Raw genomic sequence first — 22,593 nt, forward strand, 5'->3', positions numbered from 1 at the left:
TCGCCACTTCACCATGTTGTACGGCAGTGCTGGTACTAGGTCCAGGATGGACTGCTGGTGTATGCCTCACCACGTAATCTGACAGCGCCAGCCCCACTCTGCTGCCCTTGAAGCGGATCCTGCGCAACCTGTGGTCTAGCGATACGGGGCCGGGTACGCCTGGTGGTATCAGGGACCTCAACCTCCTTGTCCGAACTTTGAGTCAAACTGCCACTGCTTTCTACAGGTTCATATTCTGACCAGCTAGATTCGTCAGATGAAGGTTCCCATTCCTTATCCGACTGGGTCAGAAGCCTGTAGGCCTCTTCAGAAGAATACCCCCTGTTTGACATTTGGGCAACAAAATTTAGGGGTATTCCCTGAGACTACCCAAGAAAAAAAGCAAGCCTGTCTTACAAATGGGAGGCTAGCGAAGTACCGGAGGCCGCTGCGGTTGATAAAAAATATCAAAACTGATTTTTTTTATCGCCGCAGCGCTTGGGTGGGGCGGGCGTGGGTGAACGCACGTGTGGGCGACCGATCAGGCCTGATCGGGCAAACACTGTGTTTTGGGTGGAGGGCGAGCTAAGGTGACACTAATACAATTATAGATCTGACTGTGATCAGTTTTGATCACTTACAGATACTATAAAAGTACAAATGCTGATTAGCGATACGCTAATCAGGGAATAAGTGACTGCGGTGCGGTGGGCTGGGCGCTAAACAATCGCTAAACTACCTAACCAAGGGGTCTAAACTATCCTAAACCTAACAGTCAATACCAGTGAAAAAAAAAAAGTGACAGTTTACACTGATTACTTTTTTCCCTTTCACTAGGTGATTGACAGGGAGCGATCAAGGGGTTAATTGGGGTGATAGGGGTGATGGAGGGTGATCTGGGGGCTAAGTGTGGTGTTGGTGGGTACTCACAGTGATGCCTGCTCCTCTGCTGGGACCAACCGACAAAAAGGACCAGCAGAGGAGCAGGGAAGCCATTTAACACCTTATATTTACTAATATAAGGTGTAAGACGGCTTCTGATTCGATTTTTAAAAAATCAGCAACCTGCCAGCAACGATCATTGGCTGGCAGGTTGCTGACGAAATACTCCTTGAACTTTTGCCGGGCTGCGATGCGCATGCGCGGGCCGGCTCTGACCGAAATCTTGCGTCTCGCGAGATGACGCACGGATGCGTCCAGGAGGAATGAATCGACCGCCTTCAGGACGCATCCGTGCGTTAGGCGATCGGGAGGAGGTTAAGGAGTTAAAGGGGTTGTCCACCAATTACCATAGTTACATAGTTTATATGGTTGAAAAAAGACATAAGTCCATCAAGTTCAACCAAGGGATAGGTGGGGACACGAATCCCAGAAGGAAGTGAGACTCAGATTTCTACATGTTTTCATAAGCATTAATGTTGTTTACTTTTAAGAATTCATCTAAACCCATTTAAAACTGCCCACTGTTCCTTCTGTGACCACGTCCTTAGGAACTCTATTCCACAAATTCACAGTTCTTACAGTAAAGAAGCTTCAACGCTTCTAGAGACTGAACTTTTTCTTCTCCAGTCGGAGGCAGTGCCCCTTTGTCTTTCGAGGGCATTTTGCGTTTTTCACTGTATTTTTTTGAATGGCCCATTTATATATTTGTATAGGTTAATCATGCCCCCCTTAGATGTCTCTTCTCAAGACTAAAATTAAATTATTTTAATCTTTCTTCATAACTAGGAGGCTTCATGCCCCTTATCGGTTTAGTTGCTCTCCTTTGTACTTTTTCCAGCTACCGTGCATCTTTTCTATGGACTGGTGCCCAGAATTGAACTGCATATTCCAGATAAGGCTTCACCAATGCTTTGTAAAGTGGTAATATCACATCCCTGCCCTGCGAGTCCATGTCTCGTTTAATGCATGACAATATAATGGTGGCCTTAGAAGCAGCTGATTGACATTGTATGCTGTTATTTAATCTAACCACATCTACAAGGACACCCAAATCCTTTTCTATAAGTGACTCTCCCAGTGTTACATCACCTACGACATATGAAGCACGGAGATTATTACTACCAAGATGCATAACTTTACATTTATCCACATTGAACATAATTTGCCAAGTTGATGCCCAATCACTCAGAGTGTTCAAGTCAGCTTGTAGTTTATGGACATCTTTTATAGACTGTAGAGTTCTACATAGCTTAGTGTAATCTGCAAAAATAGAAATGGTGCTATTAATCCCGTCCTCAATATCATTAACAAATTAATTCAATAATAGAGGGCCCAGCAATGAACCTTGGGGTACACCACTTATAATCAGGGATCATTCTGAATAGGTTAGTCTGACAACTTCTGTCCTTGTTAAACCCATGTTGGTTATCACTTATAATATTTTTACAGTCACATACTACTGTATATAGTCCCTTAAGAGTCCTTCAAACATTTTGCCTACAATAGAAGTTAAACTAACTGATCTATAATTACCTGTTAAGGACCTAGATCCTTTTTTGAATATGAGCACCACATTTGCCTTGCGCCAATCACTTGGCACCTAGAGAATCTTAAAAAACTATAAACAGAGGCACAGCAGTGACTGAACTGAGCTCTTTAAGAACTCTTTGGTGCAATTTATCTGGAGTCCTGGACCCAGAGCCTTGTTCACATTTACTTTATTTAACTTATCTTGGACCTTATCTACAGTTAGCCAATTCAATATATTACTGGGTGTACTAACAGCCCCAGCACCAAAGCTATCAGCTCCTTTCTCTTCTTTTGTATATACAGAGCTAAAAAAATATTTAGTAACTCTGCCTTTTCCTTATCTTCAGTGACTATACCCCCTTTACCATTATTTAGGGTGCTCGGACCTTGGTTTTTTTGCATTTATATTTTGGGGATTTGTTTTGCTCTCTTTTGCCATCTGCTGTTCATTTGTTATTTTTGCTAATTTTATCTCCCTTTTGCAGATTTTATTAAGCCCTTTGTATTCTTCAAATGCTACAGCTGACCCCTCAGATTTGTATTTTTTAAATGCCCTTTTTTTGTCTTTTATTGCTTTTTTTTGCAGTAGCTGTAAGCCATGAGGGGTTTAATTTTAGCCGTTTATACTTGTTACCTAAAGGAATACATTTTTTGTGCAATTACTCAATGTGGATTTAAAGCTCTCCCATTTATCCTCAGTATTATTATGTGACAGTAGCTGCTCTCAGTCTACGCCCTGAAATGCTGCCCTCGACCCAGGGAAATTAGCCTTTTTATAATTCAGTGTCTTTGCTCTGCCTGACAGAGTTTGCGTCTTATAGTTTAGAGGGTATTACTTAGTGTTTCTCGAACAGCAACATTTCCAGCAAGCTCTGCATCATTAGAAATTACCAGATCCAACAGAGCATTGCCCCTAGTAGGAGCTTCTACAAAATGGCCCATAAAATGGTCCTGCAACAAGTTTAGAATTTCAGGTCTGAAGTTACTTTGTGGGGCTTACATAGCGGAAATATCGCATATATGACCCCATTGTAGAAACTACACCCCTCAAGTTACTCAAAACTGATTTTACAAACTTTGTTAACCCTTTATGTGTTCCACAAAAATTAAAGAAAAATTGAGATTAAATTTGTAAATTTCACTTTTTTGGCAGATTTACCATTTGAATACATTTTTTCCTTTAACACATTGAGGGTTAACAGCCAAACAAAACTCATTATTTATTACCCTGATTCTGCGGTTTACATAAACACCCTACTTGTGGTCATAAACTGATGTAAGGGCACACGCAGGGGCGTAGCTATAGGGGGTGCAGAGGTAGCAGTCGCTACCGGGCCCAGGAGCCTGAGGGGGCCCAAAGACTCTTCTGCCAAATAAGACACTGGCATTATAGAAAGTGCATACTAGTCAATTTACACCTCTGGCTGGAGGGAAGGGGTTAGGTTAAGAATTTGGCATGAGGGGGTGCCCTTTTAATGTTTGCCTCAGGCAGCAGGAAGGCTATGTGCTCCTCTGCCCCTTGCCAACAAGCACTGAGGGAAGGGGGCCCAAGCTAAACTCTTGCACCAGGGCCCATGAGCTTTTAGCTACGCCCCTGGGCACACGGCAGGGCGCAGAAGAAAAAGAATGCCATATGGTTTTTGGAAGGCAGATTTTGCTAGACTGGTTTTTAGATGCCATGTCCCATTTAAAGCCCCCCTGATGCACCCTTACAGTAGAAACTCCCAAAAAGTGACCCCATTTTACAAACTAAAGGATAAGGTACCAGTTTAATTGGTACTATTTTTGTGTACATATGATTTTTAATTGCTCTATATTAAGTTTTTTGTTTTGGCACCGTTATTTTTATTTTTTACAAGATTCATCTGACAGTGTAGATCTTGTGCTATTTTTATAGAGTAGGTTGTTACGGACGCAATGATATCAAATATGTCTATTTTGTTTGTTTGTTTCAGTTTTACATAATAAAGCATTTTTGAAAAAGAAATTATGTTTTTGTGTGTCCATTTTCTGAACACCATATGTTTTTTATTTTTCTGACAATCATCTTGTGCAGTGGCTGTTTTTTTGCAGAAAAGTTGAGGTTTTTATTGGTACCATTTTTGGGTACATAGGATTTTTTTTATCATTCAATATTACACTTTATGGGGCAAGGTGACCAAAAAATTTGTTATTCAGCATTCATCTGAGGGGTTAGGTCATGTGACAGTTTTAATGAGCAGATCGTTACGGACGTGGCAATACCTAATATGTTTACTTTTACTTATTTATTTAAGTTTTACACAATAATAGCATTTTTTAAACCAAAAAAAATTATGTTTTAGTGTTTCCATAGTCTGAGAGCCATAGCTTTTTTTTGGGGGGGGAGATTGTCTATGCAGGATCAGGTGACGATTTGATTGGTACTATTTTGGGGGGTATATGCCTTTTTGATCGCTTGGTGTTGCACTTTTTGTGATGTAAGGTGCCAAAAATGGCTTTTTTGGCATATACAGGTCCTTCTAAAAAAAATTGCATATTGTGATAAAGTTCATTATTTTCTGTAATGTACTGATAAACATTAGACTTTCATATATTTTAGATTCATTACACACCAACTGAAGTAGTTCAAGCCTTTTATTGTTTTAATATTGATGATTTTGGCATACAGCTCATGAAAAACCAAAATTCCTATCTTAAAAAATTAGCATATCATATCATATCTAGGGCAGGGTCAATGCAGCTAGCTATCAGGAGATTTTGGAGCACTTCATGCTTCCATCTGCTGAAAAGCTTTATGGAGATGAAGATTTCATTTTTCAGCACGACCTGGCACCTGCTCACAGTGCCAAAACCACTGGTAAATGGTTCACTGACCATGGTATTACTGTGCTCAATTGGCCTGCCAACTCTCCTGACCTGAACCCCATAGAGAATCTGTGGGATATTGGGAAGAGAAAGTTGAGAGACACAAGACCCAACACTCTGGATGAGCTTAAGGCCGCTATCGAAGCATCCTGGGCCTCCATAACACCTCAGCAGTGCCACAGGCTGATTGCCTCCATGCCACGCCGCATTGAAGCAGTTATTTCTGCAAAAGGATTCCCGACCAAGTATTTAGTGCATAACTGAACATAATTATTTGAAGGTTGACTTTTTTTGTATTAAAAACACTTTTCTTTTATTGGTCGGATGAAATATGCTATTTTTTTGAGATAGGAAATTTGGGTTTTCATGAGCTGTATGCCAAAATCATCAATATTAAAACAATAAAAGGCTTGAACTACTTCAGTTGGTGTGTAATGAATCTAAAATATATGAAAGTCTAAGGTTTATCAGTACATAACAGAAAATAATGAACTTTATCACAATATGCTAATTTTTTTAGAAGGACCTGTATATATTTATATATATATATATATATATATATATATTTTTTTTTTTTATGGTGTTTACCTAAGGGGTTAGGTCATGCGATATTTTTATCAAGCATGTTTTTACAGATGCAGCAATACCTAATATGTACACTTTTTTTTATTTATTTCGCTTTAACACAATAATAGCATATTTGAAATAAAAAAAAATATGTTTTAGTGTCTCCATGTTCTGAGAGCTATAGTTTTTTAATTTTTTTTAGTGATTTTTCTATGTAAGGGCTAATTTTTTGCGGGTTGAGGTGACGGTTATATTGGTACCATTTTGTTTGACATACGCCTTTTTGATCGGTCGTTGTTGCACTTTTTGTGATGTAAGGTGAGAAAAAAATGGCTTTTTTTACACAGTTTTTACTTTATTTTTTATGGTGTTTATCGGACAGGGTGGATCATATAATATATTTATAGAGCCGGCCGTTATAGACGCGGTGATACCTAATATGTCTAGTTTTGATTTTTTTCCAATTTTATAGGAAAAGGCAATTTATTTTATTTTTAATTTGCATTTTAATTTATTTATTTTAACTTTTATTATTTTCATTTTTTTTTTCAAGTCTCACTTGGATCTTGAAGATCCAGTGGGGCTGATGGCTGTACTATACTTTGCAATGCTCTTGCATTGCAAAGTATAGTACTATCAGATTTCCTGTAGATGGCAACACCGGATGCCTTTGTAAAGCAGGGTGGCAGCCCCGATGGTTGAGAGAGGGAGCCCCCTCCCTCTATTAACCCCATGGATGCCGCGGCATCTAAGGGGTTACAGCAGAGTGTCAGCATACAGCTGACACTCGCTGCTGATGGCGGCGGTTCAGGAACGGAGTCGCGGCAATCTAATAGAGCAGGTGGACCGCATCGGGGGCAGGGGGCACAGATGGGTGCAGGATACATGGATGGGGGGGACCACATCAGGGGCACAATTGGGGGCAAGATACATGGATGGGTGGGGACTGCATCAGGGGCACAGATGGGGACAGGATACATAAATGGGGGGGCCGCATCAGAGGAAGGCGGGGACAGATGGCGGAATGGGAGAGTGCCTGCCCAGCAAGGAGGCAGGGCTCACCGGGGGGATTGAAGGCGCACAGATTGGGCCCACAGATCGGGGGCCATGAGGACACATTACCTGATTTCAGTCTCTGGAACAGGCACTTTTAAACTGCCACGATCCGATTGGTTAGTCTGCATAGACTAACCAATCGGATTGATTGCCGGCAAGGGACCACTCTGATTGGTCCCTTGCCGGCATTACTGAACTGTATGCTGTCCGTGATAGCAGCAGTGCTGGGACAGAAGCTTTCATCCAAGGATTTTGCAGCGCTTGGATTAAAGAGCTGCCATTATGTCTATACACGTGCTAGCTGCACTGGGTATGTGCAGATAGGACGTATATAGCCGTATGGCAGTCGGGAAGGGGTTAAAAAAAAGGTTTGCTCCTTTCAGAAATACGGTTTTTACCTGTTTGTAATAGCGCCCCCTTGTTTTCAAAAGGAGACAATTTATTGAGACGTGATGTCGAGGGTCACACGTCTAAATAAAAATTCACCCTTTCTGCCTCATTGAAGGGTGCAGGGATATCAATTAGTTAAGGTTCCTTTGCAGGGCCAAAAATCGGTGCAATTATCGGGAACAAATGTTTCCAGGAAACAGAAGTGGTGTATATTATTTGGTAAATGACCCCCTTAGTGTTTGAACATAGATCATGGGACAACCCCTTTAAGTGACATAATGGCATAATCCAGATCTATGTATCTCCAGATATGCTTATATTTTTCTTTTTTTTTCTTTTAGATAACTGAATTTTGTGATTCCACTAATCATAACATTGAAGCTTCAAACCTGCAAAACAAAATGTGTAACTCCAGAAGTACATGGGATGTCATCCAGAAATCCACTGACATAAGCTCCACACCACCAAGGTCTAACGCCAGTGTTCCTGACACCAGCTTCACATTGCTGCAACCTAAACAAAGGACTGTGACTCTTGTACTTGATGTTTCAGGAAGTATGAGTGGCGTAAGTTTCCATTAACTTGAAATCCACTTGATGTTCCTGTGAACGCTCGTTAGTGATTATCTGGCGGATTCTCAGCTGGTGTAAAGGGCCCAGGGGCGTAGCTAAAAGCTCACGGGCCCTGGTGCAAGAGTTCAGCTTGGGTCCCCCTTCTCTTAGTGCTTGTTGGCAAGGGGCAGGGGAGAACATATCCTTCCTGCTGCCTGAGGCAAACATTGAAAGGGCACATCCATGCCAAATTCTTAACCAAACCCCTTCCCTCCAGCCAGAGGTGTAAATTGACCAGTTTGCACTTTCTATAATGCCAGTGTCTTATGTGGCAGAAGTGTCTTTTGTGGCCCTAAGGCTACTTTCACACGGGAGAGATTTCTGCGCAGGTGCAATGCGTGAGGCGAATCCGGCACCATTAATTTCAATGGGGCTGTGCACATGAGCATGCTCTATATTGTGCGTTTTTAACGCAACGCAGGCCCTTTAGAAGTGACTGGGGCTGCAAGCAAGTGCCGGTGCGGTGCGATTTTCACACATGGTTGCTAGGAGATGATCGGGATGGTGACCCGATCATTATTATTTTCCCTTATAACATGGTTATAAGGGAAAATAATAGCATTCTTAATACAGAATGCTTAGTAAAATAGGGATGGAGGGGTTAAAAAAACCCAAAAAAACTCATCCACTTGTTCGCGCAGCCCGGCTTCTCTTCAGCCTTGCTCTTTGATGATCTGTGAGGAAAAGGACCTGTGGTGACATCACTGCTCTCATCACATGGTCCATCACATGATCCATCACCATGGTCCTTTTCCTCCTGGGCATCTAAGAAGACAGAAGAGAAGCCGGGCTGCGCGAACAAGTGGATGAGGTGAGTTAAATTATGTTTTATTTTTTTTAACCCCTCCATCCCTATTTTATATCTTATAAATACTAATACATTCCGGTTTATTCCGTTTTGTCCCCATTGACAATAAATGGGGACAAAACTGGTGCATTGTACTTCGGTTTTGAGAGCCTGTGACGGATCTCAAAACCAGAGAGCTCAACGCAAATGTGAAAGTAGCCTTAAGCACGAGATGTGACATTTTGAGCCAAGTCAACAGTGAGTGAATGGGCCAGTGTACTCATATTAAGGGCTCATGCACACAAACATATTTTCTTTCTGTGTCAGCTCCGGATTTTTTTTGCGGACTGTATGCGGAACTATTCATTTCAATGGGTCCGCAAAAAACAATGGAAGGTACTCCGTGTGCATGTCCTATTATTGTCCGCATTATGGACAAGGATATGACTGTTATATTAGGGGACAGCTGTTCCTTTCTGCAAAATACGGAATGCGCACAGACGTTATCAGTATTTTTGTGGATCAGTTTTTGCGGACCGCAAAATACATATGGTTGTGTGCATGAGGTCTAAGTGTGTTACCCCTGACTAAGAACAATTTCTAAGATGCTGTTATTTTTCCTTACAGTATAACCGCATTGGACGACTTAATCAAGCGGCTTCCATATTCTTACTACAGATCATTGAAACAGGATCTTCTGTTGGAATTGTTTCCTTCTCGTCAGATGCATACATCCTTTCAGAGTTGGTCAAAATAGAAAATAATACACAACGCGAGAGTCTACAATCCCTTCTTCCAACCACAGCTAGTGGAGGAACTGACATTTGCAAAGGAACACTGACCGGGATTGAGGTGAAGCAACATCATTAGAAATAATAATAGATATAATTATAAAAAATATAATAATAATATCCAGAGCAAGTGGAAACGAGAAAAAAGGAGTCACTTTTTCTGTTATAATACATTAATCTTTTCCACTGCGCAAAACAATGGGAGAGATTTATCAAATCTCATGCGTGGTGACGTGTGACGTCATGAAGTGGCCAGCTTAATAACGTCATCACGTACCACGCAAGATTTCGAGCGGTGTCTTCAATCAAGATGGCCGTGGTGGCCTCTTTGGCGATCAATGGATAAGGCATTATTATATTTTTTTCTTTTTTACCGGATTAACATCTGAAAGCCCTCACTATTATTGTCAGATGCCGCAATCAGAGATTGACGTGGCATCTGATGGGTTCAGTGATGGCGGGTGTGACGCGATCGGTGTTCCCCGATTCTGCTTTGTTTTTGCTTTTGGAAGTGCAATAAAGTGGATTCCTTGCTGCTCTCTGAGATATTACACTATGTGCAGCATGCAGGAGGGAGGGAGCTTTAGTGAATTGTCTCCTGTGGAATTATAGAGACCAAGAGGGAGCGATCTGCGGAAGTTGGGAGCTTCAGTGAACTGCCCCTGTGGAACTACAGGCATCAGCAGTACAGCATATAGGTGAAGGAAAAACCATCTGATAAACTCCTATCATAGGAACTATAAGGGGGGAATTTATTCAACTGGTGTAAAGTAGAACTGGTTTAGTTGCCCATAGCAACCAATCAAATTTCTCCTTCCATTTCCCAAAGGAGCTGTCCAAAATGAAAGGTGGAAACTGATTGGTTGCAACTAAGTTCTACTTTATACCAGTTTGATAAATGACCCCCTAAAAATCCTATATCTGAAAAGAGTCATTTAAATATATTTATTATGGATTCATTGTTTTAAGCAGTGGAAAAGAATAATGAAGTAAAATTCATTATATCTGATGTATAAGGCTAAGGGGCAGTTCACACGGCAGAAATAGTTGGCCAAAATTCCGCCCCGAAGTTAAAAGCTCGGATCTCAACAAAAAGGGACGTGTTCCTTCTCGGCGCGGTGGGCGGACAGACGCTGCTTGTAGCTGCGGTGGCTGTCCAGTTTATTGGAGTCAACGGGTCCACAGCATCTGAAGTAAACAACCGCCGCAGAAACCGCCACGTAAATGTACCTTAAAGGGGTTGTCGCACTTCAGCAAATAGCATTTATCATATAGCAAAAGTTAATACAAGGCACTTGCTATTGTATTGTGATTGTCCATTTTGCCTCCTTTGCTGGCTTGATTCATTTTTCCATCACATTATACACTGCTCGTTTCCATGGTTACGGCCACCCTGTAATTCAACAGCGGTGGACGTGCTTGCACTCTATAAGAAAAAGCGCCTTGCTATGTGTGCTCCTGTGGTTTCAGAGGCCGGTGCTTTTTCCTATAGTGTGCAAGAACGGCCACCACTGCTGGATTGCAGGGTGGTCGTACCCATAGAAACAAACAGTGTATAATGTGATGGGAAAATTAATCAAGCCAACAAAGGAGGCAATATGGACAATCACAATACATTAGTAAGTGCCTTGTATTAACTTTCTCTACATGATAAACTTGCTGAAGTCAGACAACCCCTTTAAATTTTACACAAGCATACTGTAAGACATCTATAACATGGATGAGTAATACAGACATATAATAAAATAGAATGCATTAGTTTTCCATCAGTGTGGCACTGTATTTGCATCCATATTCTTTGCATATATTGGTATTTTCTTTTGGGCAACAGCATATTGAGTAATGCCAATGAATGCACAACGAATCAGATATGGAGGGATCTATGATGCTATGAGTTTGGGTCAGTAGACCTGCGGTCAGGCTGGGAAACATGTCCTCAATATGAGCGCATTTATAATACACTCCGTATTAAGGACAGAAAAAAGTGGATAGCATCTGAATACATATAAACTGTTGTGTTAAAGCAGCCAAATACTGAGACTCATGTAGCAAGACATTTTATCTTGTTCACACGGTCAAAATATATGTTGGAAAGCTCCAACGTGTATGTCCCGTCGAATCCATAGCTCAATTCTATTCAGACGGCTAACAGTATGGCTTAATAAGGTGTTTATGAGTTTCAGGAAATCAGAGATAAGAGCTATACATGAAAATGGAAAGTGCCAGCTTGCAAACAGACAGATTTTTAACACCTGTAGGTCAGAAATGGCTGAACTTTTTTTTAAATAAATAGTAATTAAAAAAATAAGTAAATTGTAATAATAAAAAAAATGCACCAGAAGGGTATAAAAGTCTACATAGCCTTTAAATTACTAAAGAAAATGTAGAATTTTCCTGTATGTTCCCCTTTTCACTCAAAAATGGAAAGTCCTATTTATGCTGCGAAGAAAGAAGAAAAATTTTCAACAGTAGAATATATACCAGTAACTTGAAAAGATGAAATTTCAATTATTGGAATGCCAAGTGGCGTGGTGCGGCCTAAAAAATGTTTTGTGTGTGTTACGGTGCTCCTACCTGGAGAGTGTCGATCCCCAGGGCTTGGCTCCGTAGCAATAAAGGGGAGAGTAATGGTGTAGGTGGAGAAATAGTCAAGTCCAGACTTTTATAAAGTTCAACAGCTTTACTTAAATCAACTTGCATCCGCACAAGAAGTGGTGTTTCTCTTGGTTCCAGCAGGTTTTGGCATAAACTGGCAGGCAAACTTAAATATTCTGCTTTATCTCTCTGCTGTGCTAATCTCAGCTTTAGTCTGGTCGCTGGACTTTAGGGCTGTTCTGTTACTTATGGAGTGCTGACCTCTTCGGGACACTTGGTTAATCTGTAAGGAGTCAGAGGTATTCTCATCTCCTTCCAACTCTTTACTAGACTAAGACTGACTGAAAACTTCCTGCAGCCCCTCCCTTGGTAGCAAATGGGACTGGCCCACTTCTGCCCAAAAGGGGGAGAATGTAATTGTAAGTTCCATTCTATCTAACAATCTGACTGCCATATATGCTGCCACCTGCTGGTGAACCAGGCATATAACATGTAATGCAACAGTTACATAGCAGAACAACTAATGCATTGTGTAGGAGGACCTGGAATAAATACACAGATGACATTATGGTTAGCCCATTAGAGACAGTAGCAGGATGTAGGAATGGTAATACCATTCTGGGGTATTACAAAATTTTGATGTAAAGATTTAGGTATCTTAGTCATAATAGGAATAATACCTTCACATATAACCCAATTATTTATGTTTAGGTAAACAAAAAAGGTGATAGATCGGCTTATGGAACAGAAATTTTGTTACTCACAGATGGAGAAGATTCAACATTTGATAATAAGATTTGCTTTCAGAGTATTATAGACAGTGGAGTTATTGTCCATTCAATAGCTCTAGGACCCTCTGCATCAATAGGTCTTGAAGATATTTCTAATATTACAGGTTAGTATAAACATTAAAGTCAAAACCCGCAAATTATAAGAAATGATGTTTCTAGGACCTATAAAAGCACTCAACTCATACGTATTAGTTTATACTGATTTATTGCAAAATATGTTAATGAAGATCTCAATTTTTCTGGAACTGGGATCCAAATCCCCTGTTTCTCTTTACATTTATAGAGATTTCAGGGTACCAGAGTTTAATGACAACATTTTAGCTATAGTTCCTGCAGCCACCACTGCGTAGGTTTCCACAGCTCCTATTGATGTCACCAATAGAATTATAACCGATCATACCCCTCATATGCAGTGGCCAGAGGTATCTGGGGTAATGGAAACGAGCAAGAGAGTTGTACTTACACTGTTACTGTATGTAGCTCCAATTCACTATGGTATTTTTGGAAAGAACAATGTGCTGCTACCACTGGCTGCCACGTACAACTGGTCTCAGGCATGAATGGAAGTAGAACAGGTGCTTCATACATATGCCACTCATTATTTTAGACCAAGATACGTTGAATACAATAATAAAAAAGATGCCTACAATGGTGTCCATAACGTTTAATTACTTTGCCTCATTTGGGGCTTGATGTAGTGCTTACTTTTTTATTTTTTTATTACAGACTCCATTGTAATTTTAAATTGCATTATTGTAGGGTACATTTAAAGTATCGATTGAACGTTACTATGAATGGGGGGGGGGAGGGCAATTATGTTATATTTTTTCGGGATTTATTTTTATGGTTCACCGTGTAGTACAAACTATAAGCTATCTGTGGGTCTTCGTAATTATGAAATAGTAAATTTAAATTTTGTTATATTTTAGTACTTTCTCATTTAAAACACTTTTTTTTTTACTAAATTATTTTTCTGTTTCTGTATTTCAAGACCCATAACTTTCAGTTTTTCCATCAACAGAGCTGTGTGAGGCCTTGTTTATTGCAGGATGCCTTGTAGTTTTTATTGGTACGATTATGGGGTAGCAGGGCTTGTTGATTATTCTTTTTATTCCTGTTTTTGAGAGATGGAATGAATAAATAAAGAGCTACTCAGAATTTTTTAAAATTTTTAACAGCATTTACCTTGCAAGATAAATAGAAATTTTTTTCTTTCTTTAAATTATCTAATTTTTATTGACGTTTTTCGAGGCCCTTTCACCACTCCTGATCTTTCACCACTCCTGATATATATCTGCTTTAATATGTACTTACCTTGTTTCCAATGTATCCCTTTTTCAAGTAAAATGAGCTTTGTATCATAAAACCTCTGAACGTGCAAAGAGGGTAACAAATGTAATCATCTCTAAATGAGCAATAATAATAAAATAAAAGTTGTTTAAGTCATTAATAGAGATAATTTTACAGGTGGAATAGTTTATACAGCAACAGACATTCTAGATGCCAATGGTTTGATTAATGCCTTCAGTGGACTACAGTCTGGAAGTGGAAATGTCACTCAGCAGGTCATTCAGGTAAGTTATCATGGTAACATTATAAGGTCGTTATCTGCAATATGTAATAAACTTGCTCCAATGGTGTTGTTTCCCAAGTGCACCAAAAACCAGATTCCCTTCATTTGATCACAAGTTTTTATTTGCCTCTCCTCATTCTAGGTTTGGCTCCTGCCTTTAGTCTGCCCCTGTAGCTACTTCTATTGTGATGAGCACCGAACATCCTGAGCCTCTCATTTTAGGTTTTAGGGCTGATGTCAGCGATCAACACAGCCCACTTGACCTATATACACCTAAAGACTGCTAACACTGAGTTTCTTCAACTACTATAAAATTGACCCCAGAACAGGGGTCCTGCAAAGTGCTTTGTATTCTGCTTTGTATGTGTTCCCAAAAGCTGTCTGCAGGTGGCCCTGTTCAATTAATTATGCCATGACTCATCAGAAGAAAACTAGGTCTCTCACTCTGAGAGAGAAACTAGTTAATTAGATTGCATCAGCCACTTCAGTCTAACTCTGCCTGCCGCTTAGGGCAGATGCTAGTTCTGGCTGGGCTCTGCTTGTGAGACAATTTCTTCAGGTTAAACATAATTTCTGCATCCTAGAAGAAAAGAGAAAATATATTTAGAGACTTCAAATATCACAAGGCCATGCTGGTTGGCAAGGTATTTGCTTGTTTATGGCTATAGACTTTTTTGCTTATGGAAGGATCAACAGTTTATGGCACCTTTCACACTTATAAAATAGATTGGCCTACTGTTTGAGAATCTGCGCTCCTCAGCCCAAGAGTTGCACAGCTGATTGTGAGACTTTATGCATATGGATAGTTTGTAGTCTGACGCCTACCACACTTTCTTGTTATGTGTGTGTATGGTTTGTAGTCTGGGACACCTACCATATTTTTGAGAGTCTTGAATGCCTTTGATCCTCTTGCAGATTTTTTAGAAGGAGCCCATCATCATTATTGCTGTTTACCTATACATATATATATATATATATATATATATATATATATATACACACACACAAACACACGTATATCTATTGGGAGAGGAATACACTGTGACATATGGCCTCTAGGGGCATATAAGGCTTAGGCACGAGGACAGAGGGCATCCACCATCAGCGTGTGCCTCTGGGCTGAGCCACTATCTAGCATTTTGACAGGGTCAGATTTCCCGCTATGTAGCCCTTATTTTCCCCTGATGCCAAGATTCACTGGTTATTGGTATAGCAGTGCTACATTGAGATATACATTGATAGCCCTAATTGGGCTTTTTTTTATTATATATATATATATAAATATATATATATATATATATATATATATATATATTAAAAGTTATGTTTTAATTGTTTTTTGCTTTCTGTGAAAATACTTAGATTTTTGCATGACTGACATATGTGGTTATTCAAACTTAAGTTTTTTATATTTTGAAATCTAATTTCACCTTTAAATTATCTTCTGATTCTAAAGTTTCACATACATTTGCCACTCACAGACATGTTATATAGCATTATTTTCTGAAATAAATAACTGACTACATTTAATATTTTTGACTCATTTGTTTTTTTTAGTTATCTTTATCTACATTTAGACTAACTTAGTTTTCGGTCAAATTTATGCAGACATATAAACTATTCTGAAGGATTCACAAACTTTCAAACACCACTGTAAAACTTACTCTAAATATTCTGATACACTATGTCATAGAATTTACTATATACGTGTACTTTCAAGAATAAATGACCTGCAAGTCCTCACATCATACCTGCTGCTTATACTAAATGGCCTACCATCACGCATGCTGCAAATTACGCATGCTGCAAATTATAGTCTTATTTATAAAATGAATGATAAGTATAGGATGCACAGTTTATGAATGTACGGTAAATAAATACAGCATCTTTCAGGATTACTATATGATTCATTTTTCTTTATCAGCTGGAGAGTTCTGCATCCTCCCTTGCACCATATACCTGTATGAATGGCACCATTGTTATTGACAGCACCGTGGGTTTTCAAACAGTCTTTACTGTAACATGGAAAAACTTAGTACCAAGAATTAATATACAAGACCCAAATGGGATTGTGTACAGTGCTACAAACTTCTCGAATGACACCGTTTCCAAATTATCAAGCTTTGAGATCCCAGGAAAAGCTCAGGTAAGTTTCTATTACTTACAGTATTTTGCAATTTTTACAGATGAAACACAATCATAGGGGCAGACACTGCTGCCTATATAGTAAGTTACCAAACCACCACACAAAGGCAATGAACACACATGGCAGCAGAAAAGAAATAAACGGTATGGAAACAAGCAGTGAGCAAAAAAAAGAAAGAAATAAATGCTCTTTACTTTAAAAAATATATTAAATTATACAAAGAACATAAAGAGTGGACTAAAACAATTAAAATCACATTAGTTCATGTATTCAATTAGCTCATGTATATTAGGAGGAGGACCTTAGTAAGGCTCAACTTCCAAACCCCCAAAACTCTCTGTGAATACTGAACCTCAGGGTGTGAAAAATAAGTAGCTATAGGCACAAAATGTAATAAAAAATAATATATTTATGTATATGATGAATACATGATATGAAAAAATCGGAAAGTAACCCCCAAAAATATACCACCAAACAGGGGCGTAGCTAAAGGCTCATGGGCCCTGGTGCAAGAGTTCAGCTTGGGCCCCCTTCTCTCAGTGCTTTGCGGCCAGGGGCTGGGAAGCAAATAGCCTCCATGCTGCCTGAGGCAAAAAATTTAACGACCCTCCCCCATGCCAAATTCTTGACCTAACCCCTTCCTTCCAGCCAGAGGTGTAACTTGACCAGCATGCACTTTCTATAATACTAGTGTCTTCTTATGTGGCACAAGGGTCTTTGGGCTCGCTCAGGCTCCAGGGCTCGACTGCTACCTCTGCGCCCCCTATATCTACGCCCATGTCACCAAATAAGAGAAGCCTCAGGTATCAGGAGTGGGTGAGAACCCCCCCCCCCCCCCACACACACACACATGTATCGCCTAGTATCTTTGCTTCATCGGGGGTTCATCAATGATAGTTGGCAATAAGTGTGGGGTTCCCCCCCTTCCTCCTAGGTGATATCATAGTTGGGTATTTTACATTATCGATCGCATATCTTTCTTTGATGGCTGCAGTTGGCATTGGCTTGTCTTTCTCATACAGAATCTTTGCATTCAACTAACTGCCTTTTCATAAGAAGTTTGGAGGCTGAGGCTTATTATTAGTGTTGATCTCGAATATTCTAATCGCAATTTTTTTCGTGATTATTGGCACTTTGAGAATTCACAAATATCTAGAATATAGTGCTATATCTTTGTAATCGCAAATATTCTAGATTTCTTTCATCAGTACCCATGATCCCTCACTGCTTCTTGCTTGTGGGCCAATGAGAAGGCTGTAATTTCTTTGACTTTAGGAGTAGTGTTGATCGAAAGTTTTCCAATTGGCGATTTTCGCAATCAAGAAAATAATGACTGGAGATCACAAATTCTCGAATTCACGAATATTCGCCCAAATATTCGTGAAATATTGCAAATTCGAATATTGCCCCTGCCGCTCATCACTGCTTATTATGGCTTCCCTCCTTGTATTCTTGTACAAAGAATATTATTTTAATTGTGTTTAGTAAATATTTGTGTTCTTTGTATATTTGTGTATTGTGAATACCCAGACATATTAGACACCTGATGGAAATAGATGATTTCAACCATAATGAACATTTGTCAGGTAGAATGTAAAGATGAACAACTGTTTTAGCTGATGACAAACCATCATCGTCTAGAAAAAGGGCAGCTACATTTCAATCCTCTAGTCAGGTGAAATCTTTTTTTACACACTTTGGTCCTTAGCCAGGAGTTATTGAGCATGTATGGCCGGTTTCCCTGACTATAATAGCCAATGTGGACTAAAATATGTATGACTGCATTGGTGAAACCAGTGGTGTACCGACCATGGAGGAAGACCGTGCAACTGCTTTTGGGCCAGGGGGAGAGGATGGCGCTGAGATGCTTCCTCCTTTTTATCGACATAGAGTATTTTACTTGCTAAATCTTCCCCGTATAACTGATTTCATGTCTGTATTTAAAACTAGGCATTATAGTAGTTACTTTATTATAAAAAGTAACCTTCATTATTATAATTTTAAAGGGGTACTACTAAAAATAAGAAGGGTGTGAGACTGTCCCTTATGTGTCCATCCTCACTTTAAGTGCATTAGAGAGAGACGTTACTCCCTTGGTCTCATAGAAATGACTTACTGATCATACTGACTGATGCCACACTTCCAACTGGTAGGGAGCCGATAGGGTGGGTATGGTCTTCTCTTGGCTGCTGCAGTAAATTCACACATGCATATTTGTTACAGAGATTTCTGCACTATTTGCATGAATGGGGCATGCTTGCATCTAAAACAAACTCATTAAGGGGTTGTCTGGGTGCACCACTGAGGCCACAGTTTGACTTCAGCAAGAGTTTACTTGAGTTTACTTTACTTCAACACTGCAGCCGGATAGGTAGAGCCCAGCCAGAATCAGAGTGGTGGTGCGGGCACTGTCAGGTAAATGGTTATCAGTTCCTTGTTCCAGGATGATCTCTTGAAACCAGACAACCCCTTTAACCTCTCCCTGACGGAGCGATTTTTCATTTTTGTGCTTTCGTTTTTTCACTGCCTGCCTTCCCGAAGCCATAACATTTATATTTTCCCACTCACATAGCCGTATGAGGGCTTCTTTTTTTGTGGTACAAATTGTACTTTCTAATGGCACCATTTAATATTGCATAGGATGTAATGGGAACCTGGAAAAAAAATCCAAATGTGGTTGAATTGGAAAAAAATATCAATTCTGCCACTGTTTTATGGGTTTTGTTTTTACCCTTTTAGTGACCAAGCCTGTTTGGGCCTTACTGACCAAGCCAAATTTTGGAAATTTGACATGTGTCATTTTAGCTTAGAATAACATTGTAACGGTTTTGCACATCAAAGTAATTCTGACATTGTTTCCTCGTCACATATTGTACTTTACTTAGGTGGTAAAATTATACCGATAAAATATGCGTATCTTTATTAAAAAAGTGAAAATTTATGACATTTTAAAAAAATTGGCACATTTTCCTATTTTCAACTACAATATTTCACATACAGTACAGACCAAAAGTTTGGACACACCTTCTCATTCAAAGAGTTTTCTTTATTTTCATGACTATGAAAATTGTAGATTCACATTGAAGGCATCAAAACTATGAAGTAACACATGTGGAATTATATACATAACAAAAAAGTGTGAAACAACTGAAAATATGTCATATTCTAGGTTCTTCAAAGTAGTCACCTTTTGCTTTGATTACTGCTTTGCACACTCTTGGCATTCTCTTGATGAGCTTCAAGAGGTAGTCACCTGAAATGGTTTTCACTTCACAGGTGTGCCCTGTCAGGTTTAATAAGTGGGATTTCTTGCCTTATAAATGGGGTTGGGACCATCAGTTGCGTTGTGGAGAAGTAAAGAAAAACGAGTGGCCATCAATACTTTAAGAAATGAAGGTCAGTCAGTCCGAAAAATTGGGAAAACTTTGAAAGTGTCCCCAAGTGCAGTCACAAAAACCATCAAGCGCTACAAAGAAACTGGCTCACATGCGGACCGCCCCAGGAAAGGAAGACCAAGAGTCACCTCTGCTGCGGAGGATAAGTTCATCCGAGTCACCAGCCTCAGAAATCGCAGGTTAACAGCAGCTCAAATTACAGACCAGGTCAATGCCACACAGAGTTCTAGCAGCAGACACATCTCTAGAGCAACTGTTAAGAGGAGACTGTGTGAATCAGGCCTTCATGGTAGAATATCTGCTAGGAAACCACTGCTAAAGACAGGCAACAAGCAGAAGAGACTTGTTTGGGCTAAAGAACACAAAGAATGGACATTAGACCAGTGGAAATCTGTGCTTTGGTCTGATGAGTCCAAATTCGAGATCTTTGGTTCCAACCACGTGTCTTTGTGCGACACAGAAAAGGTGAACGAATGGACTCTACATGCCTGGTTCCCACCGTGAAGCATGGAGGAGGAGGTGTGATGGTGTGGGGGTGCTTTACTGGTGACACTGTTGGGGATTTATTCAAAATTGAAGGCATACTGAACCAGCATGGCTACCACAGCATCTTGCAGCGGCATGCTATTCCATCTGGTTTGCGTTTAGTTGGACCATCATTTATTTTTCAACAGGACAATGACCCCAAACAAACCTCCAGTCTGTGTAAGGGCTATTTGACCATGAAGGAGAGTGATGGGGTGCTGCGTAAGATGACCTGGCCTCCACAATCACCAGACCTGAACCCAATCGAGATGGTTTGGGGTGAGCTGGACCGCAGAGTGAAGGCAAAAGGGCCAACAAGTGCTAAGCATCTCTGGGAACTCCTTCAAGACTGTTGGAAGACCATTTTAGGTGACTACCTCTTGAAGCTCATCAAGAGAATGCCAAGAGTGTGCAAAGCAGTAATCAAAGCAAAAGGTGGCTACTTTGAAGAACCTAGAATATGACATATTTTCAGTTGTTTCACACTTTTTTGTTATGCATATAATTCCACATGTGTTAATTCATAGTTTTGATGCCTTCAGTGTGAATCTACAATTTTCATAGTCATGAAAATAAAGAAAACTCTTTGAATGAGAAGGTGTGTCCAAACTTTTGGTCTGTACTGTACATACATAAATACTATTCAATATTTTTTATCAGAAATACATTTTCAAATCTTTACTTTATTTTGGCTGCACTTACAAAAATGTTTAACTTTTTATTTTATTTATTTAGATGTGGGGGGCGCCCTAATAACTTTATTTAACATATCTGGGGGATCCGATCGGGGCATAATTTTAACTTCTCTCACCTCTCCTGAGGAGAGAGACCTTACTGAGAGCGGCGATGAGCGGCTTTCAGTCTGCGCATGCGCCGGGCCGCCACCATCTTTCTTGAAGGTAAGGGAGGTAGGGGGTGAGGATAGGGACCCAGCTTAGGGCCAAAAGCACTGGGGGACCCGATCGCTGCACGGGAGACTTTCTCCCTCCTCTCTTACTTGAGAGGAGGGAGAAAGTTTAGTGCTGGCAGCTCCACTGCCGGCATTTTCTGTGATCGCCGCGATAAAGTGTATCACAGCGATCACGTAATCAGAGACCGCTTGTCACTGTCTCTGATCACTGCCCTGAGCCCTCAGCTACCTCTGGTAGCTGAAGGCACAGAGCTACAGCGCTTGATTTTATAGCTAACTTGGGCTGAAGTGCTACCATAAAAAGGCGGCGCTCCAGCCCAAGGCCCCTTAGTGACCACCGTAAAAACACGTATGGGTGGTAACTAAGGGGCTAAAGTGTTCACTATGCATTAAAATTGACTTGTGTTGTTTATTCTCCAGGTCAGTACGATTACTGTAATATCATATTTGAGTTATGTAATATATATTATGTAATATATTGCCATATTCTCACCCCCATAACTTTTATTTTATAATTATGTCTATGGATACATTTTTATGTACATTTAATTATGTCTATGGGACCATCTGTAGTTCTTATTGATACCTGCCAGGCAAACGTGTGGTTCTGGGTTTTAAGCCTCTCAGATGCTGTGGTCAGAGGGGTTAAATGTCTGCGATCGCCATTACTGCCAATTGTGGACATTAGCCCCGGGTGTCAGCTGTGAGAAACAGCAGGCACCCAGTTGCTGTGGCGTTCACTCTGCACCGTAGTGGGTGTCATCTTTAGAGACCTGACATCCACCGTACTACTACGGCAGATGTCAGGAATGGAATTAAGATAATTGGAACTGATTACCAGTTACTAAAATTGGCATTTGGTTTGTGTGTCTTACCTTTAATTATTTAATTATTCCTGGTGGTGGAGTATGAGGATGATAATGGAGTAGCCCAACAAATATTAACATCCTGCCAGGTAACCAGTTAAGGTTATAAGATACCAATATCAGTATAATATTGTATATCAGGGGTGCACAACATGCATACCAGGGGCCACATGCGGTCCTCAATATCATTCTGTGCAGCCCCCAACCATCTGGTCACAGACATGTATGTCTATGTCTTGTGGCTGCTCACATGCATTTTTCATGTATTCTCCCACTAGATGGGAATCCTGGA

At 40.1% G+C, this 22,593-nt stretch overlaps 1 protein-coding gene across 1 annotated transcript in view; it reads left to right on the forward strand.

Annotated features, from left to right (window-relative positions):
* The window catches only part of LOC122923479 (calcium-activated chloride channel regulator 3A-1-like), a 76,510-nt gene that overhangs the window by 45,054 nt on the left and 8,863 nt on the right, over positions 1–22,593 (forward strand). The window contains exons 6-10 of the mRNA XM_044274298.1: positions 7,653–7,877; positions 9,337–9,561; positions 12,807–12,990; positions 14,354–14,460; positions 16,384–16,605. Of these exons, the coding sequence (XP_044130233.1) occupies positions 7,653–7,877; positions 9,337–9,561; positions 12,807–12,990; positions 14,354–14,460; positions 16,384–16,605 (963 nt within the window). The remainder of the gene's footprint in view (positions 1–7,652; positions 7,878–9,336; positions 9,562–12,806; positions 12,991–14,353; positions 14,461–16,383; positions 16,606–22,593) is intronic.

Source organism: Bufo gargarizans, unplaced genomic scaffold (assembly GCF_014858855.1).
Source record: "Bufo gargarizans isolate SCDJY-AF-19 unplaced genomic scaffold, ASM1485885v1 original_scaffold_1640_pilon, whole genome shotgun sequence".
Classification (NCBI taxonomy): Eukaryota; Metazoa; Chordata; class Amphibia; order Anura; family Bufonidae; genus Bufo; species Bufo gargarizans.